The 17,375-nt window shown below is 48.8% G+C and overlaps 1 protein-coding gene across 1 annotated transcript; it reads left to right on the plus strand.

Annotated features, from left to right (window-relative positions):
- Positions 1–10,512: 10,512 nt before the first annotated feature.
- Positions 10,513–13,613, plus strand: FAM241B (family with sequence similarity 241 member B). Its single transcript, XM_003928647.3, has 4 exons — positions 10,513–10,616; positions 11,760–11,827; positions 11,989–12,119; positions 12,798–13,613. Exons 3-4 carry the CDS (start codon positions 12,024–12,026, stop codon positions 13,065–13,067), a joined length of 366 nt encoding a protein of 121 aa, XP_003928696.1. The 5' UTR covers positions 10,513–10,616; positions 11,760–11,827; positions 11,989–12,023; the 3' UTR covers positions 13,068–13,613.
- Positions 13,614–17,375: the final 3,762 nt, after the last annotated feature.

Genomic DNA, 17,375 nt, shown 5'->3' on the forward strand with positions numbered 1-17,375 from the left:
GCAAGACCTTCTCCTCTCCAGAGCTCATTCTTCATCTTGAGCTCCTGCAGCCTAGATGGGCCTGTGCTGTGGTCCTCTCTGATCGTCTAAATTTTTACTTGACTCTGAATGTCCTTATGGAATTGTGTTTCTGCTCTTCCACACCAGGGCTCCAGGAGGGGAAGGGTCACTAGTAATAACAATGAGTTGAATATAACAGCAAATGCGGATCAGGCAGATCAGGCTTCATGTGCTAAGACCTTGACATTATTGTCCTCAATTCCCATTGCCAACATAGAGGATGGGAATTATCACCTTCATGCTATAGATAAGGAAACAGGCTCAGAGGGACTGAGTCACTTGCCTAAGGTGACCCAGCTGGTGAGCCATAGAGCAAGCATCTGAATGGAAGTGTGACTGACCCTGAATTCTAGTCCTTTAATATTGGGCCATCTGGTCGTGTGGGTAGCTCCTGCTCACAGTGGTGGTAGGTACTAGTGACTGCCTACTTTCCCAGACAGCCTCATCTGAATGGCACACATGGGGAAACTGAGGCCCACTGAAGGTCACACTGCCTAAGCACCGAGCTGGGAGGTAGAGGTAGTTCTTGCCTTACCCCACGGACACTGCCTCACACTGGGGTGAACGCTTTGCTACCTTTCCTGGCCATTTTATTTCCTGCTCCAGCAGAAGGTGATCTGGGAGTGGCTGGGCGGAAGGCACTACTGGTTCTCATATGGCTTAGGGACTGCTGACCCCCTCCTCCTGCAGACCATAGGGCCTAGCACCATTGAAATTTCAGTGCCAAACCTCAGCCAGGCCCTGAACATATGTTCCACCCTGAAAGAAACAATGAAGCAAGCCTCCAGGCTTAATTAAGACCCTACAAAAAGCCCTTCTGGGCTGGCCTTATTCTCTGCTTTTGGTTCCTTTTTCTCCCACCCCACCCCGACTCTTCTGTTTCCTGCTACTTCCTCTGTGGAAGGGATGAAAGGCGTCGGGTGTCTTCCATACTCCCTGGTCCTCTTTTCTTCCAGTCTGCCCTCCCTCCACGCTTCTAAGCCCTGAAGCAGGAGAGGAGGCTGCTTGGGTTCTGGTGCCAGGCTGCTCTATACCCCCAGGACCAGCTGCAGAAACAGGCAGGCAGTGAGAGCCTGCCTGGCCTCCAGTGCTCGCAGGGCTGCCCTCCCTGGGCTGGGACCCTTTAGCTAAGTTGTGGGCTCAGCCTGGCCCAGGTCTGCAATCTGATCTGGATTTTGGAGGAAGATTCTGCAATAGATGTCTGCACTGACTTTAAGGTGAAGTCCCAGTTCTGAGGGCTCTGTAGCTGTACCCTTGGGTCCAGGTCTGCTGGCCTGTGAAGGGTCATCAAAAGGCCAAGCATGGCACAGGGATACAAATAATTTTTATGTTGAATGACTATATGATTTTTAACTTATTTAACAAAGCTTGCGTACTGTGTACTGGATGCCTAAGACCTATTAATCCTCACATTAGGTATTATCATCCCTATTTTGCACATGAGACAATCAAGGGACAGAGAGATTAAGCAAACTGCACAAGATCACACAGCAAGTAGAGGATTCGAATCCAAGTGAACTGGCCTCAGAGGCCGTACACTTAATACCTGCCTAGGTTGCTTCTAATGAAAGAACAGACCCGTTTGACCACCACTAGATCAGCTGACTCCTTCCTCATTTCTGTTCCTCCGAATTCCCTGTGAAGTTCAACAAATTATCATAAAGTGAAAGTCTGTGTAACCACTAGCCAGGTCAAGAAATGGAGCACCGCCAGCACCTCATAGTCCTCCTTGCCTGTTGTGTGCAAGCCCTTTTCTGGGCACAGCATCTCCTGATCCCCTAGAGCTAACCATTACATTTTCAGTAGTCATTTCTTTGCTTTTCTTTGTACTTTCACTAGCCCAGTATGCATCCTTACACAATATAATTCAATTTTACTTTCTTTTGATCTTTATATAAAAGAAACCATGCAGTAAAATTTATTTTGCTTTTGATTTCTTTTGTTCAATATAATATTTTTCTAGTCAACTACAGTATTGCATATAGCGGTGTTCAGAGCCTTTATTACTGTATAGTATTATATTGTATACTCTACTATAACTTATCCATTTTACTCTGATGGACATTTGAATTGTTTTCCAGCTTCTGTTATGACCTACACATGACCTAGTGCACAGGAGCATTCATGTTTCTATACTGGGTCATAAAGAATGCAAATATTCCCACTTCCTAGGCAATTCTAAATGGTTTTTCAAAGTGGTTGTACCAACTTACAGATCCACTGGCAGAATATAGAAACTCTCATTGCTGTATATCAGCACCAATACTTGGTATTGTCAGATTTGGTCATTAGAGTCTATCTGTCTGATGAGTGTGTGGAAGTATCTCATAAAGGTTTTAGTTTGTATTTCTCTGATTGTTAATGATGCTGAGTGCTTTTTCAAACCTTTATTGGCCATTTGGGTTTTTTCTTTTGTAATGTGCCTGATCAAATCTTATGCCCAGTTTTTTTACTGATTGTCTATTTTCTTATTTATTTTAGGGGCTCTCTGCAAATGATTCATTATGGATATGAATCATTTGTGGCTATATGTATTGCAAAAAACTTTTCTTGGATATTGAGCTTGGCTTTTCACTTAAAAAAAGACTTGATCAATGAGTTCTTAATTTCAATGTAAATTTAATGTAATAAAATTTATCCATCATTTTCTTTATAGTTGGTATTTCTTATAATGCGTTCAGAAAATTTCCCCTACTCTGATGTCTAGAATGTCTATGCCTATATTTATACATACAATTTATTTTCTAAACTCTTTTTTGTTTTGCTTTTCATATTTCAGTCAATGATATACCTAGAATTTATTTTTGGCACATGTAGAAATATATTAGGAAGGGGTCCAATTTCATTTTTTCTTATGGGAATACACAATTATTACAGCATTGTTTATTGAAAAGATTCTTTTTCCTATGTTCTACACTTGTACTTTGCCATCAATCCCAGTTTATGGGTTTGTTTTTAGACCCAATCTACTGATTGGTCATTTTGTTATTCCTGTACCTAGGTCACAATGGCATAATCTTTTAATTTCTATAACTTTAAAATTGAATGCCTGCTTCAGGAAGATGGAGAAAAATACACTTTTAAAAAATTCCTCCTAAGTACAACTAAAAACCCTGAACATTAGGTATAAAACAAACATAAGAAGACTTTGAAAGATGGACAGAAGGCAGGCAGTTTGGGGGCTTTGGGTCTGAGGAATGACACAACACAGGGTGAATTCTGTGTGTTTCCCTTTCGCTCATATATCCCAGATTAGTAGCAGAAGAGGCTAGCAACCTGGAAGCAGCCAAGAGTGTAGACAACAAAAGCCCCTAAAAACCAGCTCTTTCTAGCCAAAGTACTAGGAAAGGCACCTAGCAACACTAAAAGCTTTTAGACAATAGCGTTTTACTCTAGCCAAACACCAAAGGAAAAACTCATACTTGCAAAGACCAAGTGCCAAGCCTAGACTTACACCTTGTAAGGCCATACAAGGCGTCTAGTACCCCTGCTGGAATAGTGTCAGAAGCTGAATAGGAAGTCAGCACCTTCATCTCCATTATCTGGTAATGGACTTCTCCCCCACCATGATGTTGGTGGAGACAATCTGGGGAATAGGAATTCCCATAGCCCTTAGCAGTGATGAAGAGCACTCCCTTCCCATAACTTGGGTGCCATGAGGCTGAGTGGGAAACCTGGGCTTCTACCTTCACATATCATTAAAGATGCAGCGTCTCTCCTTCCCCTGATGGAACATTGACAGAAAAAGCTAGCTAAAACAGAAAGTTTAATAACAGCCAGAGTCTTGTGACATAATGCAAAAATGTCCAGACTTTATTAGAAAATCATTTGTCAAAACTAGGAACTAGGAAGACATCAAATTGAATGAAAAAGACAATTAATAAATACTAACGCTGAAAGATTATCTGACCAAGGTTTTAAAGCAACCAAAATATGAATGTTTTATTAAGCAATTATGAACACACTTGAAGTAGTGACAAATGGAAAGCCTCACAATAGAGTAGAAGATATAAAAAAGAACTAATGGAAAGGAGAAATGGAGAAGTATAATAATCAAAATAAAAGGCTGAGCAGATGGTCTCAGTAGCAGAATGGAATCAGTGTGCTGGAAGATGATTAATAGAACAATACAAATTGCCCAATCTGAACAATACAGACTAAAACCAAACAAATAAACAGAAAAACCGAGAGCCTCAGGGACCTGTAGGACTACAACAAAAGATTTAACATTTATGTCATTGAAGACACAGAAGGAGAGGAGAAGGAGTGTGAGGCTAAAAAAGTAGTTGAATAAATAATGCCTGAAAACTTTCCAAATTTGGCAACAGATATAAATCTACTGATTCAAGAACAGAGTGAGTCCCAAATAGGAAAATTCCAAAGAAATACATCTGAAACACATAATAATTAAACATATGAAAATCACAGACAAAGAAAATATCTTGAGCAGCCAGGGGAAAAATGACAACTTATTCATAGGTAAAAACAATTCAGATAACAGCAGATTTTTCATTAGAAACCATGGTAGCTAGAAGGAAATGGTACACTATCTTTCAAGTGTTGAAGGAAAGAACTGTCAACACTAGTGAAAATATTTAGTCAACACTAGAACTTTCTCCCTAGTAAAAATATTCTTCAGGAATGCAGAGTATATCAAGACAATCTCAGATGAAAGAAAACTAAAATAATTTGTTACCAGGAAACCTACCAAAAAAAAAAAAAAAAAAAAAGCTAGAGGAAGTTGTCCAAATAGAAAGGAAACAATACCAGAAAGAATCTTAGAATATTAGGAAGAAAAAAATAACATGGTAAGCAAAAATATGAGGAAGTACAATAAACTTTTCTTTTACTCTTGAATTTTATAAATTATATTTGTCAGTTAAAGCAACATTATAACACTGATGTGGCTCTAAACACATGTGGAGGGAATATTTCCATCAATTACAGTATAATGGGGAGAGTAAAGAAACATAAAGGGAAGCAGGTTCTTATATTTTACCCAAATGAATAAAATTTTGACCCCAGTAGAACGTGATAAGTTGAGCATATATTATACCTACAGAAACCACTAAATAAGCTATACAAAGAGATATATTTAATAAAATACTATTAATAAATCAAAATGGAATTTTAAAAAGTGTTCAGTAACCCACAGGAGCACAGGAATGAAAAAAAAAAAAACAAAACAAAAACAGAGAAATGACAAACAACAAACAGAAACAAAAAATAAACTGGCAACTTAAGCCCTAATGTATCACTAATTTCATTAAATATAATGGTCTAAATAATCCAAAAAAAGGCAGTCTGGCAGAGTGGATTAAAAAACATGATCTACCCATATTCTGTGTACAAGAAATTCTCTTTAAATATAACAATTTAGGCAAGTAGAGAGTAAAATGCTGGAAAAAGGTATATTATGCAAACATGAGTTAAAGAAAAGCAGGACTTCAGAGCAAGAAAAATTAACAGAGATGGAAAGAGACATTATGTATGATGAAGCAATCAATCCACCAAGCAGACATATCAAAACTAAATGTGTACGTACCAAACAACGGAGCTACAAAACATGTGAAGCAAAAACTGACAGGAGAAATAGACAAATCTCTAATTATTGTTAAAAATATCAATATATCTCTCTCAACAATTGATAGAACAACTAGTCAGAAAATCATAAAGAATATATCACTCCATCAAACAATAGCATGTAAACAAGATTTATGGGCTGGGCATGGCAACTCATGCTTGTGATTCCACCACTTTGGGAGGCCGAGGCAAGAGAATCACTTGAGCCCAGGAGTCAAGACCAGCCTGTGCAACATAGCAAGAACCCGTCTTCATAAAAACTCTTAAAAATTAGCTGGGCATGGTGGCACGTATCTGTAGTACCAGCTACTTGGGAGGCTAAGGCAGGAGGTTGAGGCTGCAGAGAGCTGTGGTTGCCCCACTGCACTCGAGCCTTGATGACAGAGCCAGACCCTGCCTCAAAAAGAAAAAAAGAAAAAGAAAGATTTATGGAACATTCCATCCCAAACCATCACAATGCACATTCTTTTCAGCCTTCTATTAAACAAACCTCAACAAACTTAAAAGAATTGAACTCATACAGAGTGTGTTCTCTGACTACAATGGAGTTAAACTAGAATCAATAATGGAAAGATAACAGAAAATCTCCAACACTTGTAGACTAAATGATATCCTTTAACATAATCCATGGATCAAAGAGGAAGCCGCAGAAGAAATTTAAAAATACATTTAATTAAATGAAAATGAAAACACAGGTCAAAGTGTGTGGGGCACAGCTAAGAATGCTAAGAGGGAAATTTACAGCACTAAATGTTTACATTGAAAAAATCTCAGGTCAATAATCTAAACTCCCACCTCAAGAACTTAGAAAAAGAAGAGCAAAATAAACCCAAAGCAAGCAGAAGAAAGGAGATAATCAAGATAAGAGCAGAAATCAATGAAATCGAAAACAGAAGAATAGAAACAAAACAATCAGTGAAGCAAAGCTGGTTCTTTGAAAAGATCAATCAATAAGATTGACAAACCTGCAGCAAAAGTGAAAGGCACAAGTGAGAAGACACAAATACCAATATCCAGAATGACACAGGGCTCTCACTGCAGGCTCTGCAGCCTGCCCGCCCTGTACCCATGTGACTCGTTCCTGACAATGGAATGTGAGGGAAGTAATGTGTGCTACATCCATAACACTTTCTTTAAAAGAAATCACTAGCCCTCCATTTCTTCTCTCTCACCTTTCCATGAGCTGCATACGGTGAAGAAGTTGGCAAGGCAGTTTTGACCATGCAAATAAGGGTGGCATCCTAGGGAGTAGGGGAGCAACAAGCTAGGAAGAGAGGGTGTCCTTGGCTGGCCTTGTGAAGCACAGCTGCCCATCTACTTGTTTGAGTCACTATATTGAATTTTTTCATTCCAGCAGCATAGCCTGTACTCAAGCTAATATATTATAACTACGGTGGGTTTATGTCTTAGGGGACTTACATACTTACAAAAAAACCAGGATATTGTGGGGCCACTCCAGTCTTTGGACCATGCAAGGTGTTTTCTGAGGCCTCCATCAATACTATGGTCCCCCATCATCTGTCGATGGATGAAGGCCATCACTGAGCCACCCTTACCTGTCTACCTGACCCTTTCGAATCCAGCAATTTTCCCACTATTCCCTTGTCATCGCTGGAGCACAAGAATCCTTCTACCACACCTCAGCCACAATGGACCCAAGAATTTCCACAAGGCCATATAAGGCCCCACCTGTCATATTCACTATCTGGCCATTCCCTTTCCCAAGCCTCATGACCACCTTTAAGATCCAGCACACAGGGGCCGGGCATGGTGGCTCATGCCTATAATCCCAGCACTTTGGGAGGCCAAGGCAGGTGGATCATGAGGTCAAGAGATCAAGACCATCCTGGTCAACATGGTGAAACCCATCTCTACTAAAAATACAAAAATTAGCTGGGCATGGTGGCGCGTGCCTGTAATCCCAGCTACTCAGGAGGCTGAGGTAGGAGAACTGCTTGAACCCAGGAGGCGGAGGTTGCGGTGAGCTGAGATTGCGCCATTGCACTCCAGCCTGGGTAACAAGAGCAAAACTCCATCTCAAAAAAAAAAAAAAATATATATATATCTCCAGCACACAATACCTATGCTCCTGTCATGTTCTCCTCTCCCAGTGTTTTCTCTGAAGAGGCCCCTGACATGTTCTCTTCCATGGCCGCAGGCCTTCGGAGGCACCAACAGTGGACACTGGCAGGCTAGTGCTGCTTTTCTCCTGCACCATTCTCTGAGTAATAAACACAGGCATATTGTTGCCAGAGTGGGGGGAGGACACGGAGGAAATAGCAGGAGAAAGAGATAGATTAATGTATATAAAAGGACATCACCGTTATTACTGTCATCATGCCATTCTCTTTTCAAGGGAGAAACAATTGTTTTCACCTGTAGAGTCAGAGATGGGGCCAGTACACCTGACTTAAAAATTATGAGTTCTGCAATGAACAGAAAACCAAAAGCACATTTTTACTGACCACGTGTTGGGGTTAAGACATGACCCAAAGCCCAATTTTGTGCTGATGGCATTGGGGAAGGCGGAGGCTGCAGAGCTGAGACGAACTCAGGGGAGGCTGTTTGGTGGATGCAAAAGCCTGGAATGCAGAGCCTGAGGACCTGCCTTCATTTGAACCCTGGCTCTGTCACTGACCTTGGGCTGGTCATCTACATTCTCTCTCAGCCTCAATTTCACTTCGGTAAAATGCGAACACTAACACTCACTCTTTCTATTTCATAATCCAAGAAAGAACGAAGCGGTTTCTGGGAAAACGCTTTGAAAGTAAGGACTCTGTACACATAGGGGTTATTATGATTATTACATGAAACAATCATGTTTGTGGATGCAGGGATTTAGATAGGGTGGGGACGGCCTTCCAGCAGTTATTCAGGCCCAAGCAAAGCAGGCCTTTGGGTGATCCACTTCGGGGAAAGCACAGGCCAGGAGGGCAGAATTGAGGGAAGGAGTTGCTGAGAGTGGGTTAGGGCAGGCTGGAGGGTTGTCAAAGCCTTGCTAATGAGTTGGGCTTGTTGGAGCAGAGAGTAGGAACCATGGTAGGTTCTTGAGCAGGGTAGACGAGACACCTGAAGGAGGTGGAGAGACAGCAAAAGTGGCATGCTGCCTCCTTCGGATGTTTTAGTTGGTAATAATAGGCTGTTCTAAGTCCAGTGAAACACTGTCACTCCCTATCCCAAAGCTGGTCTTGACTTCTCTGGAGGGACTTGCCTTTTCCTCTGGACTCTTGGTTCTCTATAGCTGGAGTGTATCTCTTTGGCACCAATTATACCAGCTCAAATCTTCCTGAAAACGTTTACGATTTTCCGCCTGTATCCCCTGGTTTCCGGGCCCACAGAGGTTACCTCCTTCTTGGGGTTCCTGACTTCTGTGACGTACTTACGGGGCTCTGTTCATGGAAGGCAGTGTTTCTTGGCCCTACCTGTTCATTAGAAGACTGGTTTTTAAAATGTCTCCACGCCCAGATTGTAACTCAAATCAATGACATCATGATCTCCGGGGTGGGACTCAGGCATTGGGATGGTTTCCAAATATCCGAGGTAATTCCGAAGTGCACATTGAGATTTGCAATCACAGGCCACCTCTGACAATCGGGCATCCTGCCTTGTGATTACTGCTTCCAAGCGTGCACTTGGCATACCTGGAACACATTGGGGTGCAGGGAGAAAGCGCTAGGATTTTGGTTTGTATTTACTTTAAATCCTATGCTTTTAAAATGTGCATGCTTTGCAATGGACTTCATAGTAGAATAGGAGCCCTCCAGCACTCACTGCTGCAAGGCTGCCATTCAAACACTTGACACAAAAGTGCCAGAAAGCAGTCACACCAACATGCAAACACAGGCTGGCTCCAGTAGCCACCTTTTATCCGTAATGCCAATCTGTTCTCACAGTACACACGTATAATCTAGAAACAAAAATAATAACATAAATAAGATGCAGACATCAGGGTGACCTGAAACAATTTTTGCTGCTAAGGTTTCATGATCAAATAGTTAGACTGTGTTGGCTGACTGTGAGCCCTCCAGGCGAGGTCTAAATCTCTCTCTTATCTTCGTTCCTTCTGCCCAGCAGCTAGCGGAACCAGGGTTCGAATGAATGCTCAATATAGGTGTGCCCACTCCCAGAAACATTTCTTAAATGATAATCAACATTGCCGATGTGCCAGAGACATCATACTTAATCTTCGCAGCAGCCCTTTAAGCCTATGATTACACCTGTTTTGCAGATGAGGAACCCCCTAAGCAGCTCAGCAACTTGCCAGAGTCCAGACCCTGAACCCGGACTGCGGGACAGCTCACTCTCCCGCTCTGGCGAGCAGGTCCACAGGGAGCAGCCGACGAAGGGGGTGGGGGAGGGGTGGATTTTAAAACAGCAGGAAGGAGGCAGAGGTAGATTGCTCGCTCCCTGCAGGTGGTTCTTTCTGCCAAGCGTGTCCTCTGTCTCTACCTACCCTCCTGCCCCAGCTCAAATGTATCTTCTGCTGGAAGCCTACAGAAGGGTCTGCCCCGTTCCTGCCTCATCTTCCCCACTGGACTTGGAGCTCCTCGAGGGCAGGGTTGGGTCCTACTCAAGGGGCATTCACGGAGCTGGCTCAGCAAGCTTACACCGGTCTTCTGAGCCTGCGCCCGCCCTTCCTCCCAGGCCGGGGCGCCTCCACCCTCTGGGTGTTTCCTCCTTGGGCTCTGCTTACCTTTCCTTCTTTGCCCTCTCCTCCTTCGTCTCCTTGTGCTTTCTCCTCCCAGCTTCTCTTCTCTCCATGCCCACGGTCCCATCTCCCCCAGCCCCGCAGCCCGCGCCGCCCCAACACCCGGGCCGGTCAGCTGCAGTTCCGCAGGCGGCCGACAGAGGGCGCTGTGCGCCGCCGCTGGGCTCCGTCTCTCCGGCGCGCGCTTCCTGTGAGGTCAGGTGGGAGGAAGCGGCCTGGAGCCGCCGGGAGTGGACGCCGCCGAGGCCTGGAGCCGCGCCTGCAGGTGAGTCGCCGCGCATGGGAGGCAGCGCATCCCTCGCCGCAACCCGGGCCGGGACTCGGAGCGGGTGTCGGGCTCCCGAGGCTGGGGCTGGCGGCCCGGGCAGCGCCCCTCCGGCCCCCCGCCCGGAATGTCAGGTGCGCCGCAGGCCGGACGCGCGGGTGACCCACCCGGCGGGGGCGCCATGACGAAGCACAAAGGGACTGCGCACGACCACCACCCGCTCGGCCTGCGCCAGGGCCGGGGGGCTTCAGGAGGGGGACGCGCCTGTCCCGGGCTCCAGGCCACGGGCAAGACGACGGGGGCTCCTGAGCGTTTTTTGGCATGTGTCACCAGTGCTTTCGACGATGTAGCTGGACACTGAGGCTCAGCTCCTGAGAATGAATGGCCTTTACCCAGACTCGAGGGGACGCGTGGAGGGGTCCGCGGAGTGGAGCCTTTCGAGAGCCACCGCCGCAGCCCCATCCCGCGTTTTGGGAAGGCTGGGCCCCGCGCCCGTTAGCCAGGGTTGGACTGGTGTTCCCTGCGAAGTGAGGGACAGCTGAGGGGCGTGCCCTCCGCAGCACAGGTGTGCTCTTTTGAGCCAGTGCAGGGGTGCATGGTGGCCAGTGTGGTCTGCTGCTGCCAGGCAGCGGTTGTAAAGTAACCCCGAAGGGACCCCCATCTCCCTGGGTGTTCCTGGGGAAGGCCCGGGTGGTGACATTTACTCCCTGGGGGAGCAGCACACTCACCCCATCTTTTAGTGGAAGGGAAATTGAACCCCACTAGGGATCCTGGTGCCCTGGACTCCCAGTTTAGTACCCAGAGAGGGCCCTAGAACCAGAGCTCCTGGCCTCTTGTTCTTTCTTTGCTGCCCATAGGTGTGACCCTGGGCAGGCCACTTAAGCCTCCCTGTGTCTTCGCCTGTACCCTCCTTGCGGGAGTGTTAGGAGCTTGAGTGAGGTGAGCCTTGCAGGATGGGCTTTCCACGGGGCGTGGGCCGCAGTAGGGGCTCTGGTCCCAGTTAGGCTGCAGGCAGTGTAGTGATTAGCAATAAAACTTCCTTTGCCAAGGATCCTTTTGATAGTTTTCCTGGTGGACTCGGTGTCTGAAATATTTGTGCCTGGCAAACAACTTGCCTTTATTTCTCCCCTTTTTATTAATCAGACACAGCACCTGCTCAGCGTGGGTCACCTCTTCGAGCACCACTGACTGCAAGCCTCCCTCAATTTCTGGTAAATTTTTTTCCTTCAAGCTTTTTGAAGTCAGGGGAAGAATCCTCCTCGGGTCTTCCTGAGTCTGGTCTGGATCACGAAGAGTTGAGGGTTTTGTGGTGGGGAGAAATTCTGTACCACTTGGTTTCTGTTAGCCTGCCCACCCTGACCACACGATGCAGGTGCAGCCCATCAGGGACCCGCAGTGCCTGGGAGGATGGTGCGGATCTTGGCCAATGGGGAAATCGTGCAGGATGACGACCCCCGAGTGAGGACCACTACTCAGCCACCCAGAGGTAGCACTCCTCGACAGGTAGGTACTCATTCCCTGTGGAGTGGGACAGAAGGCCTCCTATGTATTGGCTATTCCTAGCTTCCAGAAGTCTCTCTTGCCGACAAAAAGTCACTAACCTTTTCTAGCCTGAAACCTTTTTTGCAGAGAGCTGAGTAAGACTTGGGGTAGGTGCAGTGGCTTATTGTCAACCTCCCTAGATCTCCTTCCTCCAGGCAGCCTTCCCAGACTTCACATCCAAGAGCTCTTTCTCCTTTAACTTGGTTAGCAAACCTCACTGGAGCTAATGTCTTTTTTTTTTTTTTAAGAGTTGGTTGGATCAGAGAGAAGCTGGAGAGAACTGGAGGGGATGAGCCCTGGGCACAGAATACTTGTTTTAAAGGCGTAAAGAAAGGCGTGATGATGAGTATTAAAAATGCCTGCCCAAGAGCCGTGCCCTGTAGTCCAGCCTGCCTCAGCTGCTCTCTCTCTTCTCTGACCTGGGCATGATGTGGGGAATAGAGACTGACATTTTTCTGCACTCTGAGAGCTTGTGACTTGGTTGTTGGGATTCTTATGGGTGACATGGGGGATTGCTGAGAAAGGAGGGTGTGACCCTGGGTGGCTGCAGGGAGGGCGGGGTGCACCCTAGAGAGGTTGCCTCCTGGCTTCTGCCTCAACTCGAGGATTTGTTCATCTCTCTCTGTCTTCACATTCCAGAGCTTCCTCAACAGGGGCCATGGTGTGCCCCCAGGCGGTCCCGGCCCCCGCCAGCAACAGGCAGGTGCCAGGCTGGGTGCTGCCCAGTCCCCCTTCAATGACCTCAACCGGCAGCTGGTGAACATGGGCTTTCCGCAGTGGCATCTCGGCAACCACGCCGTGGAGCCGGTGACCTCCATCCTGCTCCTGTTCCTGCTCATGATGCTTGGTGTTCGTGGCCTCCTCCTGGTGGGCCTCGTCTACCTGGTGTCCCACCTGAGTCAGCGGTGACCTCTGGGGGCTGATGGGGCGGGCCTTTTGAGAGGGACTTGCTGGGCCTTGGTGTGAGAGCAGGCATATTTGGTTGGAGGGGATCTGGTGGTGCCTTGAAGGTGTGATCAGAGAGGGGACCACAGGTGTGTGTTTCCCCCTTGTGTTAAGCATGAGGCAGAGGAGACTCTAGTCCAGCATTTCCAGAGTGTGGGTGGATCCCTTGGTTCCCTCTAGATATTTTTAGGTGGTATGGGGCCTGTGTTTAGTGGCACAGAATCAGAGCAAGAAAGGGGTTCCCTTCCCAATTCTCTCAATCCTTTTATGCCCAGAAGAAAATCTCAGCTGGGTGCCAGTATGTTCCGAAGCCTCTGGAAGACGTGCTGGCTTCTCCTTGGCCTGGGGAGCACGACTTGGGCTTAGGGCAGGTGGGGAAAATTCCAGACTTTTATAGCACTGTTTTTGTTTTAATGGTCTATTTTTATTGGCTACCTATTGTTAAGGACAAGTGGTACTGGCATTCTATTTATTGTGACATTTTCAATAAATAGATTTAAGTAAAAATGAGTCCATTGAAGAAATTTGTAAATACTCGTACACCTGCACGCTGATCTGGAAACATGGTAAAGAGGGATTGGTTTCGGGGAGCAGGCACAGCGAGCCTTTGACCTCAGAGGGTGGTTTCTAAGATTTTCTCAGTAGGATTGCAGAGCTAGGAGAGAAGGTCCAGATGAAGTCTAGCTTGGACCCTTGCCTGATGTGTGGTTAACTGCCAGGCTCACTCTGAGATGCCAGACGTGATTCCAGTCAGCTTTGTGGAGGGGGTTCCTCTGGCCAGAATGGCTGGTGAGGCTGCAGGGTTGGGAGAGCTGGGGTACAGGTCCGAGGTTTCCCTTGCCCAAGGAGACCTCCCTGACCAGAGGCTGCTCAGCCTCCTTCACCCTCCAGAGGCTCCCGTCACCCCTGGCTGCAGCGCACTCTCCTTAGAAAGTGGTGCACATGGGACGAGGATGCCTGCTTCTCGGCAGAGGAGCCCTTGCATTTTGGCACGTGAGCCCTGGGTCTGCGTGGAGGCCCTGCCGGGGGAGGCACTGGGTGGCTGAGGCTCTGGGCCACTGCAGGAGGAAGGTTATTTATCGGTTGGAGGGAAGCTGGCTGAGCCGAGGACTTGCCTGTCCTGGTACCAGGTTACCAGGTTTCTCATCCTTTTCTCGGGATCCGCCGGGTTTGGTTGGTTGCGGTGAGGAAGGCATGTTTTGGAGTTTCCAGGGCTGGGGGAGGATGGGAGAGAGAAGGAGCTTGAGGCCACCTCTCCTGAGAGTCTGCCGTGCTGTCTGGAACAGAAGCCTCTCACCTGGGGCCTGGGCAAAGGGAGGTGGGCCCAGCCCTGCTGGTGTCCCAGCTGACCCCTGTGGCATCTCCCGTCCTGACCTGACACTTCTGCCCACCCACTCACACGGCTCCAAGCCCCCACAGCTCCAGCCCGCCAGCCACAGGGATGTTCCTGCCCCGTACGCCACTCTGCTAACTTCCTTCTCCCTCAGCTTGTCTCTTAGGGGCTGGGGCTTTTCCCTTTCTTTTCCTCTTGCAAAGCGGCAAGACTCTGAAAAAATAAATTACTAGTGGAAACCCTCAATATATAAAATACCTTGAGGGGCGATGAATCTGAGTCCTCAGATTCAGGGTTGAGCACAATACCTTTTTCTAGAACTCGCTTTGCATCCCTAAAGTCCAAGCCCTTTGAGAAGGCAGGGTGCGCAGGGCTTCCCTCTGCGCCTGACTAGAAAGAGTGGGAGGAGAGGGGCCTTCCTGGCTTTGGGCAGGAAGAGGGAGGTGGGCAGGGGCCACAGCGGGCAGAGGTGGCTTCTCCTGAGGCTTGCTTGGTGCTTAGCCAGTCTAAGAGGCAGGACTGGGGGCTAGAAGTCGGTTGGTGAGGACCAAGAGGAGGTGACGTCTTGCTCTGCTTGTTGAGAGCAAGACTGAGCTCAGGCCCCACAGAGCTGCTCTGGTTGGATTGGACTCTTGAGCCACCTGCCTTCCCTGTGCCCTTTGGTCTCTGGGTAGCCTGCTGACCTGTGCTCTGCCTCACTGCCTAAGCCCAGTGTCTGAAAGGTGCTGGGACAGGCTGTACGCAGACAGCCTAGTGTGGGGAGGTGTCCCCGGGGGTCGTGCAGCCTGCAGCTGGGGGTGGCCTGGGGCTGCGGACATCAGGCCTGCGTGAATGCCCTCAGCAAGCCTCTCACCTGCACCCTGTGCATGCAGAGCCTGGGTCCCCCGGGAGGCCAGATGCAGAGCTGAGGGGCCTGAGTGAGCCTCTGCCTCGGTCTACTCAGCATCCTAATCAGAGGCTCTCTGAGGGGGTGAGCTCTTCCACTGCCCACCGCCTCCTCTGCCCACTGTGTGACAGGACTCCCTAGATTAAGCTGCCTGACTCATTCTAATCCTGCACAAGAGGGCAGATTTCCAGGGAGGTTTCTGCGGGTCCTCGAAGCCCTGTGTCTCCATGGCAGGCTGGATTTCCAGCCCGGCTGCCTGGGGAGAGCTGCTCCTACTCCCACCCGTGTGAACCACAGCTCAGTCCCACTAGGCCTCTGCCGCCTCTGTGGGGCTGGAGAGGGGAGTGCCCCACTCGGGGGGGTTGCTTTGACTCCTTGGTTGGGACCACTTGGTGAGTAGAGCTGCTGGGGGCTGACTCATCTGTTCTGCTCAGTCTCTGGGGACCAGCCAGCCTCCTGGTCCCCTCCACAAATTCCAAGCCCCTGGCTCCCTAAGCTCCCCTCTCTCCACCCTCCAGCTAATCCTGGATGTGGGAACCAAACTATCGTCTCCCTGAAGGAGACACCAAGCCTGAGATCCCGTGAAAACAGTGACTCTGATTTTGCCAGTTCCCGCAAGCAGCTGTCTCCCAGCTCTGCCTCCCTGCGACTAGGGCCAGAATGGGGCCTTTTAGCATGGGGTGGGAGTGGGGATGTCGGGCTCCCCGTCTGGAGCCTTTCTAGCTCTGTGAGTCTGAGGGGAAGCCCTGAGGCAGTGGTCAGGGCCTCTATCCACCTGGATGCCTGAAGTAGAAGACAGGGGAGGAAAGCCACCCCTGTGTTCTGTGGCTCACCAGGTGGCACGGGAGGTCTGTTTGCAGGCCTGGCTCTGCTCTTTGTGGGCAGTTCACTTAGCCTCTTGAGCCTTGGGTTCCTCAGCATGGTGAAGGGATGACAGTCTGGGCCCTGCCCACCTCTCAGAGCCTGGCAGGGGATCACCTGAAGTGTGGTGGGTGAGAGGTGGGCAGGCGGCCATGCCAAGGGGGACTGCACCAGCCCCGGAGCTGCCTCTGCACATGCTCGGGACCAGCCAGCCTCCTGGTCCCCTCCACAAATTCCAAGCCCCTGGCTCCCTAAGCTCCCCTCTCTCCACCCTCCAGCTAATCCTGGATGTGGGAACCAAACTATCGTCTCCCTGAAGGAGACACCAAGCCTGAGATCCCGTCAAACAGTGACTCTGATTTTGCCAGTTCCTGCAAGCAGCCGGCCCACAGCTTCTGCACTGGCAGCTTCGGCTCCAGCGTGACCGCCTTGTGCTGGGCGCCTGGGAGCCCTGGCTGGGCAGTGCTGGGCTTTTAAGAGCAGGGTTGCCCCACCCGCAGCTGTTAGAGAAGAAACACAGCTGCTTTGCTGTGCTCCTGGAAGCGGAGGGGCTTGCTGCTGGTTGAGTGTCAGGACTGGATGATGTTTGCTGAGAGTATATGGAGTGCCTGGCCCTGTGCTAAGCACTGCATGCCATTTAGTTGTCACTAACATCTTATGACATAAGTGCTGCCACTGTCATCTCTATTTCACAGCAGAGGACATGGCAAAGGGTTTATAACTTGCTCTAGGACCCAGAGTGAGCTGGGTGGAGCTAGCATTCAAACCGAGGCCCAGGCTCTTCACCGCTGCCCCCTTTCACCTCTGGCGGTACCCATATCAGCATATGGAAACCAGCTACAGATACAGGTTGCCTGGCTGCACTACCTGCTGACCTGCCTGCAGCCCCATGGGATCAGCTGTGTGGGGGCAGAGGGCACAGAGGTGGGTGTAAGGGTGCTGGCTGCAGCTGCCCAGCTGGGTGGCCTCAGTGGCTTCCTAGCTTTGGGCCGCAGTCACTGAATGGAGATGTAGCCCTCTTCCCTGCATTCCCGAATGCGTATTTCCATTGCAAACTGACAAATCCAATGATCTCTCAAAGGGTCCCCAAAGGGTTGAGTGGGGGCAGGGGAGGGGGCAGCAGAGCTCTGCTGCCAAAACTACATAGAGAACCTGCAGCCTGCCCAGCCAGTAGGACAAGCCAGCCTACCCC

This window comes from Saimiri boliviensis, chromosome 12 (genome assembly GCF_048565385.1).
Source record: "Saimiri boliviensis isolate mSaiBol1 chromosome 12, mSaiBol1.pri, whole genome shotgun sequence".
In the NCBI taxonomy this organism is placed as follows: domain Eukaryota; kingdom Metazoa; phylum Chordata; class Mammalia; order Primates; family Cebidae; genus Saimiri; species Saimiri boliviensis.

Bases quoted from the DNA above. Each gene is read 5' to 3' on its own strand.
- FAM241B (XM_003928647.3), top strand. From the start codon at position 12,024: ATGGTGCGGATCTTGGCCAATGGGGAAATCGTGCAGGATGACGACCCC. The intron at 12,120-12,797 runs GTAGGTACTCAT...TTCACATTCCAG, and splicing joins GAGGTAGCACTCCTCGACAG to AGCTTCCTCAACAGGGGCCA.